The 14505-nt window shown below is 49.9% G+C and overlaps 1 protein-coding gene across 2 annotated transcripts; it reads left to right on the top strand.

Moving 5' to 3' along the window:
• The first annotated feature begins 582 nt into the window (after positions 1 to 582).
• EDC3 (enhancer of mRNA decapping 3) lies at positions 583 to 14203 on the top strand. 2 transcript variants are annotated; one of them, XM_087972546.1, is made up of 8 exons: positions 742 to 811; positions 2268 to 2445; positions 3038 to 3348; positions 4385 to 4720; positions 9441 to 9594; positions 10084 to 10301; positions 10844 to 10965; positions 12526 to 14203. In XM_087972546.1, the coding sequence occupies exons 2-7, from the start codon at positions 2282 to 2284 to the stop codon at positions 10921 to 10923; spliced, it is 1263 nt and encodes a 420-aa protein (XP_087828672.1). In that variant the 5' UTR covers positions 742 to 811; positions 2268 to 2281; the 3' UTR covers positions 10924 to 10965; positions 12526 to 14203. The 2 variants fall into 2 exon arrangements, with proteins under 2 accessions (XP_026540305.1, XP_087828672.1); XM_026684520.2 differs by lacking the exon at positions 10844 to 10965 and having other exon boundaries at positions 583 to 811.
• Positions 14204 to 14505: the final 302 nt, after the last annotated feature.

The following is a 14505-nucleotide window of genomic DNA, read 5'->3' as shown; positions in this document are numbered from 1 at the left end:
TAAAGGGATACAAGCCTTTAGGAAAACAGTAATAAAAATGACAACCTGATGCTTTTCTGAATAACATGTTGGGGATTTTGAGTTACACATTCTTGCAGATTTTGCTACATGATGAAAAGAGTTTCCCCAGAAAGTTTTGACGTTACGACATTTCAAGATCTGGGTTATGATCTAGCTCAGGGGTCTCCAACCTTGGCAATTTTAAACCTGGAGGACTTCAACTCCCAGAATTCCCCAGCCAGTTTTGCGGACTTCAATTCCCAGAATGCTGGCTGGGGAATTCTGGGAGTTAAAGTCCTCCAGGCTTAAAATTGCCATGGTTGGAGACCCCTGAGTTAGCTCACTATTTCTCAACCTTAGCAACTTTTAAGACCCCTAAACTTCCATGCCCTTGGCAGTTATAAAAATAGAGTAACATAAATGAATACAACTCCCATAAGTCCCCAACTAGGGGGATTCTGGGAGTTGAAGTCCAACGCATCTTAAAAAGCATGCGAGGTGAGGAATTCTGGGAATTGGAGTCCTGACAACTTTTAAGGTTGAAAAACGTCCACCGAGCTTCCCGAAGCGTCCCCAAATATCGCCAATGCGCATGCCCAGCACTCGGCCCGAACCTTTCCTACCCTCCTCTTACGCATGCGCCCTCCGAGTACCTTCCCACGAAGACCATCGCCTCTGCGTCTCATCCCTAGACAGCCTTAAAAGCGAGGCGGAAGCGGAAGTGACGCCTACTTCCCCTGCTGGGCGACATTTCCGGAGCAAAGGCGTCTGAAAAGAAGAGTCGAGCGAGTTCCTCGGCTGCTCGTCCCAGGTGTGGAAGCGGTCGCGGGGAGGCCTGTGCGGGGCCCGCCGGCGCCCCTCTCCGCCGTTCCGAGGGCCAGGGCCGCGGCTGCTCCGCCGCTCCCCCGCCTGGGGGGCTGTTCAGGCAGAGGCGCGAGGGGAGCGGCCACGCCCCCTTTGGGAGGGGAGTGACGTCACTCCCTCCCCCCTCCCTTTCCCCCAGTTCAGTACATGGGCCAGAATGAAGAGGTTGGGGTCCCCGAAAGGCGAAGACCCGGGTTCGAGTCTCACCTTTGCCATGATGGTCCTGGGGTGTGTGTGTGGCTCCCCCTCCCCCTTAAAAGGGAACTTACTTAGGGGAGTCCCCCCAAGTTTAATGGGGGAGCCTCCCCCTCCCCATTTTATCCTCCCCCTGATGGATGGAGAAGGGAACTGTCCAAAGGGGTTCGCTGGGCTTCCAGTGCAGGCTTTGAACCTGCAACCTCAGCCAATTTCATACGTGTGGGCAACAGATCCCAGAATCCCCAGCCAGCACGCCTTTGTCCACCTGCCCGTCTGTCGGATAGGTAGACTGGTGGGTGGATGGACAGATAGGTTGATGGACAGATAGGTTGATGGACAGATGGGTTGATGGACAGATAGGTTGATGGACAGATAGGCGGACGGACAGATAGGTTGATGGACAGATAGGTTGATGGACAGATAGGTTGACGGACAGATAGGTGGACGGACAGATAGGTTGATGGACAGATAGGTTGATGGACAGATAGGTGGATGGACAGATAGACGGACGGACAGAAAGGTTGATGGACAGATAGGCGGACGGACAGATAGGTTGATGGACAGATAGGCAGACGGACAGATAAGTTGATGGACAGATAGGCGGACGGACAGATAAGTTGATGGACGTACAAAAGCGACTGGTGGGCAGACAGAACGGACCACTAAACCCCTTGAATAACTGGGCAATCGCTCTCGCTTAACCTGATCTACGGGCCAGGCTGTTTGGTAGTGGATTAAAAAAAAAAGATTTAATCCTTACAAAGTATCTCAAGGATTATTTCAGGAGCCCTGGGTGCCTTCTGAGCCTGGTTGTTCGCTTGTGGGCATTTCATCGCCCAATGTCATCAGTGCAACCAAGCTCAGAGAGCATCAAGGACCCTCCAGTCCTCCTCCACTCCACAAACCCCACTCCCTCCTAGCACTGACGATGTTCCCTAGATGGGTAATGAAATGTCTGCAAGAAAATCACCAAGTTCAGAGATCAACAAGGACAGCACAGTCCTCCTCTTCCTCCTCCTCCTCCTCTCTCCACAAACCCTACTCCCTCCTAGCACTGATGATGTTCCCTAGTTGGGTAATGAAACGTCCACAAGAAAAACACCAAGCTCAGAGAGCGTCAAGGATTCCACGGTTCAACCCTGAGCTAAAATATGCTCCTCTGGTGCGATATGTGTTAGTTCATCACCCCTTTGACTGTTTTGCAGCAATCGCGGGAATCATGGCTACGGATTGGCTCGGAAGCATCGTCTCGATCAATTGTGGAGACAGCTTGGGAGTGTACCAGGGAAGAGTGTCTGCTGTGAATCAAGCCAGCCAGACAATTTCACTCACGCGACCTTTCCATAACGGAGTCAAGTGTTTGGTGCCAGAGGTGACCTTCAGGTAAATGCTCCTCTCTGACTCTTCATTGAGGCTTGAAAACTGTTGTAGTTTTTTTCTTTCTTTCTGAAAACACACATTGCAAGAAGCATTACAAGATTTATGGTGTGCATCGTTTATGCTTCATTTTTTTTTCAGGGCTTCTAGCTGTTGTCAAATTGAGTTGCTGTCTTCTTTTTTTTTATTATAAATTTGTGCAATGTATGTTTATAAGGGAGGTGGGTTGTTTGGAAACCCAGCAGCCTGGAAGTCTGTCCATGCGTACAAAAAGGAGCTACAGAATGGCTTGTTGCATCTGAACATCGTTTACAACTCGTAATCTCAGAGAAAAGGTTTCACAAACTTGCCACTTTTTTTTCCCCCTCCACTTACCGCGTTTGTATTTTGGGAAAGGTTCTTCTGGCAGTGTAGTTTCTTGATGGTTAAACTATGAACCAGGATGATGTATGTTCCTATATAGCACTCTTTCCCCAACCGGAAGCCCTCAAGATGCGTAGCTCTTCCTTTTCTACCCCACGCGGGCTAGCAGGATGCGATGAGAGGCAAGCACTCTGGCCAGTTAACCTCATCTCTGATCCTCTTCCCCCCTGTTTAGGGCTGGGGATATCACTGAGCTGAAGATCCTGGAGATTCCAGGCCTTGGCGATAACGGACCATGTGGAGACTTCCAGCACCCCGACCTTGGCATTCCTGTTCTCGAGTGCCCGGGTGGTGCCAGTCAGAACGGCACTGGAAAATTGCTGAGGAAGCCTACCAGTGCTCCGCAGAACATCCCCAGGAGAACGGACGTGAAGGCCCAAGAGGCTGCTCTTTCTCCTCAGCTGCACCCCTGTTCGAAAAGCTACATGGACCGACACATGGAATCCTTGAACCCCTCCAAAAACTTCCGCCGCAGGCACAACTCGTGTGAGTCTCTCCTAGGACTTCATTCCATGGTTCCACCTTGGTGTGGCTGTGGTTACGGTCTGTTGCTCTGCCTGGTTTCTGTATGACAAAAGGCCCCCCAACCGTTGGGGCACCGTGGACTGGTGGTTGCGGCTGATCGGCCGCCGGCCCCGCCAGGAGCCAAAGCAGAGGAGGAGGTGTGGGAGTCAAGGTCAGCATCAGGGCAACCCGAGAGCCCCAAGGGGGAAGAGGGAATGGAGCTGGCAGAGAGAGAGAGGCGGAGCCTGGGCCGTCCGTCAGCCCTCAAAGGGAGAATCAACAGCCCCTTAGGTCTGGAGGTGGCTGATGAGGAAGAGGAGGAACAGCTGGGTCCAGTGCCTGACGCGTGGATGCGCAGAAGGCAGAGAGGAGGAGAGCAGTGGAAATCTATGGGCGGGTCCTTGGGATGGAAGAGCCAGGTCTGGAGGTGGCTGATGAGGAAGAGGAGGAACAGCTGGGTCCAGTGCCTGACGCGAATGGCATGCAGCAGAAGAGCAGGCGGGTCCTTGGGATGGAAGAGCCAGGTCTGGAGGTGGCTGATGCAGTGCCTGATGGCAGAAGGCAGAGGAGAGAGAGCAGTGGAAATCTACGGGCTGGTCCTTCGGATGGAAGAGCCACCGCTGCTAGTGAAGCCCCCCACCCGAGCTCTGGGGATAAAAGGAAGGGGGTGGAGATGAATAGATGTGACAGATGAGTATTCATCTCCCGGTCACCTGGACTTATTAGCCTGCAGTGAGAGAGAAGCATTTTGCCAGGGCTGCTCCTAATAAAGGAATCGTGGAGTTAATTTCAGAGGGTTTGCTGTGTTTGGGGAGCTGGGTCAGAACACCGGTTCCATGGAGAGAGGCTTTTCCGTGGACCGGAAGGGGCGTGGTTTTGGAGACTGCCAGCATCCCACGGATGGGGCTTTGCTTGTTTCCACGGCCTGCTTTCTGGGGCTTTGGGGGGTCCCTGCCTTTGGCTCTCTCCTCGAAAGCAAACCCCGGGCTCTTCTGACCTGTGTCCTCTTCCCTCCCAGGGTCGTCCAGTAGCCGTCATCCCAACCAAGCGACCCCCAAAAAGAGCGGCCTGAAGAACGGCCAGATGAAGAGCAAGGACGACGAATGCTTTGGAGACGACATCGAAGAGATCCCGGACACCGATTTTGACTTCGAGGGCAACCTGGCCCTCTTCGACAAGGCCGCGGTATTTGAAGAGATAGAAACCTATGAGAGGAAGGGCGGGACCCGCTCCCGGGGCACACCCAGCGAGAAGGCGGCCGCCCGCTACCGCCATGACGAGAACATCCTGGAGTCTGAGCCCATCGTCTACCGGAGGATCACCGTCCCCCAGGCGAGCAAAGAGTTCTGCACGGGTAGGTTGGTATTTTCACACGGTCACAGGTAGTCCTTGACTTAACGGCGGTTTATTTAGTGACCGCTCGAAGTAAAAAATTGATTTATGACCCACTTTTCACAATTCCCAGCCGTTGTAGCATCCCCGTCACGTGATCAAAATCCAGGCACTTGGCAACTGGCTCGTATTTATGATGGGGGTGACGTGACAAGGAAAGCCACTGAGAACCCAGAACCATGTTGCTAACTTTAACAGCTGCAGTGCTTCGCTTAACAACGGTGGCAAGGAAGGTCGTAACATGGGGGCAAATCTTGCCCAACGACTGTCTCGCTTAGCAACAGAAGTTTTGGCTAAACTGAGGTGGCAAGTCGAGAGCTTCCTGTAAACCTTAGGGTGTTGCTTTGAAAAGGAAGTCCGAAGACCAGAAGTGGCTACTCTCAAAGTCTTCTTCAGATGTTCTCTGAAGCGATTGGAGGAAGCGGATGTGTCCGGCCACCACTGGCCCTCTCCTCTGAACGGTGGCCCAGTTGCCTTCAGCAAATCCGATTAGGTCTCACAGCAGAGCCGTGATTCTCGCGTGACTCGTTTCAATGGAGGGAGACCGCAGCCTAACAGAGGGAAAAGTGGTTTGAATAGAATTCTTTTATTGGCCAAGCGTGATTGGACACACAAGGAATTTGTCTTGGTGCAAATGCTCTCAGTGTACATCAAAGAAAAGAGACATTCATCAGGAGTCAAGAATCATCAGGCACAACACTTAATGATAGTCATGGGGTACAATGAGCAATCAAAACATACTAGGAAACAGTCAATGTCAATCCTAAGGATACAAGTGACAAAGTTACAGTCACACAGTCACAAGTGGGAGGGGATGGGTGATAAGGAGTGATGAGAAGATTAATAGTAATAGTAATGCAGACTTTGTAAATAGTTGGTCAGTGTTGCTATTTGTTTTAGCAGAGTGATGGCTTTCGGGAAAAGCTGTTCTTGCGTCTAGTTGTTCTGGTGTGCAGCGCTCTTTAGCGTCGTTTTGAGGGAAGGAGTTTTATGTCCAGGATGTGAGGGGACTGTAAACATTTTCACAGCCCTCTTTTTGACTTGCGTAAGATACAGGTCCTCAATTGAAGGCAGGTGGGTAATAATTGTTTTTTCTATAGTACTAATTATCCTCTGAAGTCTGTGTCTGTCCTGTTGGGTTGCAGAACCAAATCTGACAGTTACAGAGTTGCAGATGACAGAGTCAATCATTCCTCAGTAGAACTGGATCAGCACCTCCTTGGGCAGGCAAAAAGCCTTATTGGGGTTGCAGGCAACCAAGCGAAGCCAGCAGTTGTGATAAGGCATGGAGCAAACGGGGGCAGGATTTGGCATCAATGGGAATTAAAACGAAGCGTAACGGCCTCCTTCGGTGCCCCATTGCAAAGCTGTGTCGGCAGCATCTACCTTGGGAGTTGGCAACCCCGGCGATGCCATATCCCATCCTAAGCTCGTTCGTTCTCCTCTTCGATCTCCCAGCCCTGGTGTAATTTAAATCTGGCTCTGGGCCAGCCTCCGGTTGCAGCTCCGTCATTACACATTTTGTTTTCCTCCAGCTTTACACGCTACCTTGTTTGTTTGTTTTTTTTTTACATCGCCGCCCGCCTTCACTGAGTTTATTTAAGCCCGTCTGGTTGTGATAAGCTGGTCCAACTGGTTGCCCTTGCGTGAGGGAGAAGCAGGGAGGGGAATCCTCTGGGTTCTCTCACGCCCCCATCCGAGAGCAACGAATGCAGCCTCGTCACTGTGTAATTGCACGCCTTATCTTTCTCCTGCTCCCAGCAAGATTCCCCTTACATATGAAGGGCCCTTAGGAGCCAAGAGCTGCGAAGGCACGCAAGGCCAGCAAACGAGGGTGATGAAAGAGGCCTGTTTCCCCTGGAAAGTAGCCCAGCCCTGCACACCCTCACCATTCACCACCTCCGGGGCTCCAAGGCAGTGCACATAGTCCTCAGGTTACACCCAGTTGCTTAGCGCTTGCTTACTTCCCAAACTTTGCTCGGGGCAAGCGGTGGGCTTGCATATAAAACCCCCGTGTTCACAGCATGAGAAGAGTTGGAAGGGGCTTTGGAGGGGGTCTTCTAGTCCAGCCCCCTGCTTGAGCTGTTAGGAATGATAGTCACCTAACAGTTGGGTTGGCAATGTATAAACCAGGATAGTCATTTAATACTGCTGTATCTTGAAGAGAACACTGTACTTGTGATTGGCTGAGGTTCCTCCAACGGCCATGAGATGGAGCCAGAAACCTGGTTCTTGCATTTGCCTTTTGCCTGATCGTCGTTCTGCTTGGATTGCTGTGAGTCTTGCAACTGTTCGCAAACTCTGTTTACTGAATTTTGTTTATGATACTGGACTTCATTTTTGGATTATCCCTGGACTGATACTAACTGCTTTAACCGTGTATGATTTGGACTGTTGGTTGGACTTTGTTTACCCGTTTACTGGATGTAAAACCTACATTTTACTATTCAGTGTATCTGTATGCTGGTTGTGTGTTATTCATTCCCACTCTCACTATGTTTCCCTGAGTGCACTCATTCTCCTAACGGGGAATACCTCAACAGGAGACCCTCTACCAGTGGTAGTTAATCTTTTCGGCACCGAGTGCTGAAACGGGAGCGCGCACACACCAAACAGGAACCAAGTGCTGAAATACCCGCTTGAAACCCACTGACAAGAAATTCCTCCTTAATTCCAGGTCGCTTCTCTCCTTGATAAGTTTCCATCCATTGTTTCTTGTCCTGCCTTCAGGTGCTTTGGAGAATAGCTTGACCTCCCCTCTTCTTTGTGTGATGTCTCATTAATGACCACTTGAGCAGTGGTCGCCAACCAGTGGACCAGGGACCACTGGTGGTTCATGAGAAAATTTTGGTGGTACGCAGAGAAATGTCCCCCCCAAAGTAATTAATCCAGGTTGTGTGGGAACACAAGGCTGCGCCACCCACATGGCCTGTGGGAACACAAGGCTTGTGTTGCTTGCATTGTGAACAACATGAGGTAGTGAGGGAAGGGGGAAGAGGGGGGACGGGGGGACTTGCCCCACTCGTCCCACGTGCCTGGCCTGGCCACTGGGCTGCTTCTTTCCACTGCTTTCTTCTTTTGCTTTTCGCTGCACGCAAGGAAAGCAGCAGCCAAAGCAGCAAAGGTCTTTCTTTCTCTCCCCCAAACTCTGCCAGAAATGAGTCTTTGGGTCCCTGCAAGGCCTCCTGCTCCAAGAGGCTCACAAAGACTCATTCCTGGCAGAGTTTGGGGGAGAGAAAGAAAGACTTCTGCTGCTTCTGCTGCTTTCCTTGCACGAAGCCAAAAGTCTCTCTCTCTCCCCCCGAGAATGGAGCTGGAGACTGTATCCTGCAATCCCAAATAAAGAATGATCGGTCGGTAGGAAAACGGGGTGGGGGATGTTCCTGCAGACTTTTGGGGGGGATTTTCCCAGGGTCTCTGGTCGGCGGGATTTAAAATGATGAGTTTGGTGGTCCCTGAGGTCCAAAAGGTTGGCGACCCCTGCACTTGAGGACTACCTATATTACTGTAATCAGGGCTGGTGCCTCTCTGACTTTGAACATATAGGACTGTTTCTTTTGCAATAAAGTTATCACTGTTGTTGTCGGCGTTTCAAGAACAAAGTAGCCGTAGCATTGATACTTAATGTAATAAAGCCGATAAAGATAAGGTCGGGACTTTAATTGGCTGTGAACACGCAAGGTCAAACTACACACTGCTTGGCCTCTCTTTTTCTGTGCAATAAATAAGCTTGTCAACAAGAGACATTAAACAACTTCTTGTTGCCAGCTGGGTTCACAAGTCACGGTTCCCTTCGATTTGATTGAGATCACCCATCCCTCTAAAGCCAAACCCAGATTCTATTACTCTTAAAAAACCCCAATCTTGGGGTTACTCAGGCAGGTGTCCCCTAAAGATTTGGCATTGAGACTACTAAGAGTCTACTAAAATAGTCTTGCAGAATAATCATCTTTTTTCTTTGCATAGTTTTACCTTAAGGAAGGAATGAGGTTCTCGTATGTGAGGGGCTGCCCCAGAGAGGAGGAAGGGGGCCAAGCTATTTTCTAAAGCACCCGAAAGCCAGACAAAGAACAATGGATGGAAATTGAACAAGGAGAGATTCAACCTGGAAATAAGGACAGTGAGAGCAATCATGGAACAGAAGTTGCCTCTGGAAGTTGTGGGAGCTTCATCATTGGAGGCTTTCAAGAAGAGAGTGGACTGCCAACTGTCAGAAATGGTGTAGGGTCTCCTGCTTGGGTGGGGGTGTTGCACGAGATGACCTACAAGGTCCCTTCCAACTCTGTTAATCTGTAACAATGGGCTCTGGTAGCTGAAAAAAGTCTCAGTAACTCCTTTAGCGTGATGGAGGTGTTGGTAACTGTAGTTCACCACATCTGGACGGCCACAACATCCCTGCTTCTTGAAGGTATGGATTCTGTACATCAGCTCTGAAACCAGCTTACGTCTCTCACATGCTGGCTTATAGAATTGGGAAAGCACATAGTTCCTTCCTTGAGCTTTGTATGACCCACTTTGTCGACGGTCCTAAAGAACTCTGGGATGGGATGGCCAAGTTTAAAAGGGTCAAGTCCCATTGCTTAAACCTGGCCTTCCTTTGGATGGTGACTTAGGTGATGGATCTGCCCTCCTCCTTTTGTTCAAGGGCCCATGGATAACTCTCCTCCAATTCTGCGTTTCAGATTCCGGCTTGGTTGTCCCGAGCGTCTCTTACGAGCTGCACAAAAAGCTGCTTTCCGTGGCCGAGAAGCATGGCTTGACTCTTGAGCGGAGGTTGGAAATGACAGGTGTGTGCGCCAGCCAGATGGCCCTGAGTTTGCTCGGAGGACCCAACAGGTAAATGGATTCAAAGTTCCTTTTCTCAGAGAAGCAACAAGCTTTTCTCCTCTGCACCTTGTGTCAGCTTTGGAAGCCATATTGAGACCAGATGCTCCCACGCTGCCACATTTTGAGCCTGGGAAAATGGGAGGGGGGAATTTCTTGGAGTGTATATGTAGTTAGACATAACAACATTCTTTTTCTAATTCAAGGTCATGTCATTTCTGCACCTGGGTGAGGGGAAGTCTCAAGTTGGGATGGATGGCAATTGGGGCATGGGATGCGATGATTGCTGAGTGGGTGGATTTGTAGTTTTTACTTATTGCAAGGAAGCCCAGAACTTTCAGATTCAGGATTCCCCGGATGTGCCAGTTTACTGTCCAATTAAAACAGAACTTTTGAGAAGATGTCTCAGAGTTGTTTGTTGGCGTGGAGGTTTCCTGGAACGCTGACACCTTAGTCTGTAAATTCACACTTCAACAAAACTCAATCCTCCTTTGCTTCCAGGCTGAACCCTAAAAACATTCACCAGCGACCCATCGTGGCCTTGTTGTGTGGCCCCCACGTGAAAGGGGCCCAGGGGATCAGCTGTGGTCGGCACCTCTCCAATCACGACGTCGACGTCATTCTGTTCCTCCCCAATTTCGTCAAGATGCTGGAATCGATCACCAACGAGCTGACGCTCTTCAGCAAGACAGAAGGCCAGCAGGTGTCCAGCATTAAAGGTAATAGCAAATGGAGCCTTTTAAATTAGACGATGAATACGATGAACGGTTGCAGGAACTGGGCAGGGCTAGTCTAGGGAAGAGAAGGGAAGGACCAGGGGAGACAGGATAGCAGTCTTCCAATATTTGAGGGGCTGCCACAGAGAGGAGGAAGGAGTCAAGCTGTTTTCCAAGACAAGGAATAATGGATGGAAGCTGAACAAGGAGAGATTCAACCTGGAAATAAGGAGGAATTTTCTGACAGGGAGAACAATCAACCCATGGAACAGAAGTTGCCTTTGGAAGTTGTGGGAGCTTCATCCCTGGAGGCTTTCAAGAAGAGACTGGACTGCCTTCTGTCAGAAATGGTGTAGGGTCTCCTGCTTGGGTTGAACTAGATGACCTACAAGGTCCCTCCCAACTCTGTTAATCTGTTAAATTATCTCTCAATTCTTATTAGCAAGACCCCACAATCATCAAACACCATAAAGGTAAGCCTAAAACACAAAGAGAAAGACGGGATGAAACTTTAAAAGGCTGCCTGCTACTTAGAATTATTCCAGATCAAATTTCCTCGATTTTGCCACCGCCTAAAACCAAGACATTAAGACGCGTGAATCGGGGTGTTCCCAGCACTCCATAAAACAATCCATTCCAGGGATTCAGAAGTGGAACCCTCTAAAAGGCAGGTACCCATTTCAATGTTGGCTCGTGCTACAATTAATTCGTGCTTTTTGGACTCCTGTGAACCTTCCACAAACACATTTCATGGGGCGAGGTCAACATTTGATATCTCTTAAAAAGTCTTTTAAGGGTTTTTAAAATCAAATGTCTTTGTTTTAAAGTGGGGGGGGGGAGGCTTAGGAAGAAAGTGAGCTGATCAAAATTGTACTTCAGGGCGGTGGGGGCAGATTTGGAATATTTTGGTTGCTAGTGTCCGAGGCGCAACTGGAAGACGCCAAGGAAGTTTTGAGGTCCATTGAGGCTTCTAGATGCGGGAAGCATTAGCTATTTTGACCGCCTGTTCCAGTTTGAATCTGACCAGCTCCATCTAGTGGGGAAAATGCTGGTTTGTTTTTCCATCTCAGGGATACAACCTGAACAGGTTGAATCCGGTCGCAGGCCGAGGCGACAGATTAGACCAGAGGTCCCCAAACTTGGCAACTTTAAGACTTGTGGACTTCCACTCCCAGAATTCCTCAGCCAGCTTTGTAGATATTTTCACAGCCCTCTTTTTGACTCGTGCAGTGTACAGGTCCTCAATGGAAGGCAGGTTGGTAGTAATTGTTTTTTCTGCAGCTCCTAATTGCTCTCTGGAGTCTGTGTCTGTCCTGTTGGGTTGCAGAACCAAACCAGACAGCGATAAGAGGTGCAGATCAGTGGTGTGATTCAATTTTTTTTTACTGCTGGTTCTGTGGGCGCGGCTTGGTGGGCATGGAAGGGGAAGGATACTGTAAAACCTCAGGTGGTATTTGCTGGTTCTCTGAACTACTCAAAATTTCCGCTGCCGGTTCTCCAGAACTGGTCAGAACCTGCTGAATACCACCTCTGGTGCAGATGACAGACTCAATCATTCCTCTGTAGAACTGGATCAACAGCTCCTTGGGCAGTTTGAGCTTTCTGAGTTGGTGCAGAAAGAACCTTCTTTGTTGGGTTTATTTGATGATGTTTTTGATGTTAAGTGTAATGTTGAGTTTCAGACAGGGGTGGGATTCAATTTTTTTAACAACTGGTTCTGTGGGCGTGGCTAAGTTGGTGGGTGTGGCTTGGTGGTCATGTTATTGGCTGGGCATGGCCAACAATATCACTAACGTTGAGGCACGCATCTCCTCGCCTGGCCTCTCATGACTGTAGGGAAGCTGCAACAGTCGTAAGTGTGAAAAAGGGTCATAAGTCACTTTTTTCAGTGCCATTGTAACTTTGAATGGTCCCTCCACACAAGCAAAGTACCAGCAAAGGAGGGGAAAAAAACCTCCAGAGAAGTTCCTGAGACAGGAAGTCTAGTCCTGCCAAGAATGTAATAAGGGTTAACGGAGAGGCAGTTTCTGTAAGCAACACCAGAATGTTTCCTTCCTGCCTTCCTTACAGGATTAGCCCAGTAATGTCTTCTAACAATCGGTTCTCCGAACTGCTTAGAATGTTAACAACCGGTTCTAGCCAATAGGTGCGAACCGGTAGAATCCCACCCCTGATTTCAGACACTCCATTCGCAAATGCCTAATGCCTTCTCTTTCCTCCCCCCTAGATCTTCCAGAGACGCCTGTTGACTTAGTCATCAACTGCTTGGATTGCCACGAGAACATTTTCCTGAGGGATCAGCCTTGGTACAAAGCTGCCGTAGACTGGGCCAACCAGAACAGAGCCCCCGTCCTGAGCTTGGACCCTCCGGTGAATGAAATGGAACAAGAAATCGACGCCAAGTGGTCTCTGGCCCTGGGCCTGCCGTTGCCGCTGGGCGAGAGGGCCGGCCGGCTGTACCTGTGTGACATCGGCATCCCGCAGAAAGTGTTCCAGGAGGTGGGCATCAATTACCACTCGCCTTTCGGCTGCAAATTTGTCATCCCTCTGCACTCGACCTAAAGGAGAGGGAAGCCTGGCCTTGTCGTCCAGGGAGAAGACAAACCCAGTGGATCCTGACCGTATGGACACTTTTTGTGGATGCCTTAAGAGGGGGGAAGTATTTTTAAAAACTTCTGGCCGTGTTTCTTCTCCAAAGGAACACCGTCGCTGGCAGCAGGTCAAGAGAAAGCGCAAGGATTCCCCTTCTTCGGAGCCATCCGTGCCCCTGTGCCGTTGCCTAGAGGCAGCTCACGTTAATGGTGGGACGATGAGCAGGAATGTCCTCTTTTAACGCCAGGGGCCTTGCTTTGCTTGGTTGCGTTACCTGACCATTGTGATTTTTCTTTCACACTTTTTTTGGGGGTGGGGGTGGGGTTTTTTGCTGTTTTTCAGCGCTAGAGTGGGGGACAGGTTGCTTGGGGTGCCTACCTCGGCCTTCCACGATCACCAATGAAATGACTGCCATTCAGCTGGGCTCTTGCTAGTCCTCCTTTTCTTTCAAGCTCAAAGGTTCTTGGGCTTCCCGCGTTGAGGTCGCCATCGGGTGGCGATCGCTTGCCTCCATTCCAGGGCCAGCCCTCGCTTCTTACTCACGGCTCAAACGAGCCATTGCTTCTCCTGCTGTGGGCCCATTGAGTGATCGGTGCGTGTGTGGGTGTCGCGAAGGACACCTGGAGTGATGGAGGAGCGGAGGGGATCGTGCCGACTTTTAGGTTTCCACCGTTGCTCGCGCCCTGCCATCTTACTGCGAAGGGCGCGCGCGGATTAATGGCTGTTCCTTTTCTGTGTGTGTGGTGTGCATGGAGTGCGAGACTGCGTGCACAAGACCAAAAGAACTAGCTTTGTTGGGCCCATGCCATTCCCATTGGACACAAAGGTCCAGGAAGATTTAAGCGCTCGACCCGGGCACAATGGTCTACTTCCCTTTAGAATGGGCACACAGCGTGGTGCTCGTATGGAGCGATAGAACAGATGCGATGTTCTGTCAGTTAGTCCGGAACACCTTGTAAGAGGCAACTGGCTGGCAACAATTATGGTTCTGCACACTGAAAAGCCCATGAAGCACTCTTTCCGTAGGCGTCGTCATAGCTTGGCTCCTCTTCTGTTTCTCCCATTTTTGTGGGGAATTGTCTTACGATGACTCTGTGAGGAACTGGGTCTTGTTGCCGTGTGTGTGTGTGTGTGTGTGTGTGTGTGTCTTGTTCCTGCAGTCCTTAGGCGCCGTCTAGATTTCAGGGGCTCCAGGTTTTTAACGAAGTGGGAAGCTTCCAAGAAATCCACCACCACGCTCAGCCTTTTCTCGTCTCCAAAGATGCCGTGCAGAATTCTCATGAATCACATTGATTAAACTGCAGTAAAAGCAGCTCGCTTGCCAAGTTGTGCTCATTTCCATTCGCTCCCCACGCAGGAAACAAGTGGCCTTTCTCTCCCCCCCACCCCCGGAACTGTCAGCCCGGACAGAAACCCACACATTAATTTAGACTTTAAATTAAAAAAAGAAAAAAACTCCCTTTTTACACTCTGTAATCCCTTAATTCGGGGTAGAATTGCAGCAACTGGAAGATGCTGAGAATTTACTGGCCAGATGCCTATGCATAGTTCACAGATATTTTTTTCTGCTTTGCACTCTAGGAGAGAAACATCTGCTATCTATGATTGAACACTC

The sequence above is a fragment of the Notechis scutatus genome, chromosome 11 (genome assembly GCF_049901735.1).
Source record: "Notechis scutatus isolate UNSWTSFEM ecotype Mainland chromosome 11, rNotScu1.2, whole genome shotgun sequence".
Classification (NCBI taxonomy): domain Eukaryota; kingdom Metazoa; phylum Chordata; class Lepidosauria; order Squamata; family Elapidae; genus Notechis; species Notechis scutatus.
This window is presented reverse-complemented; position numbering and strand designations above follow the sequence as displayed.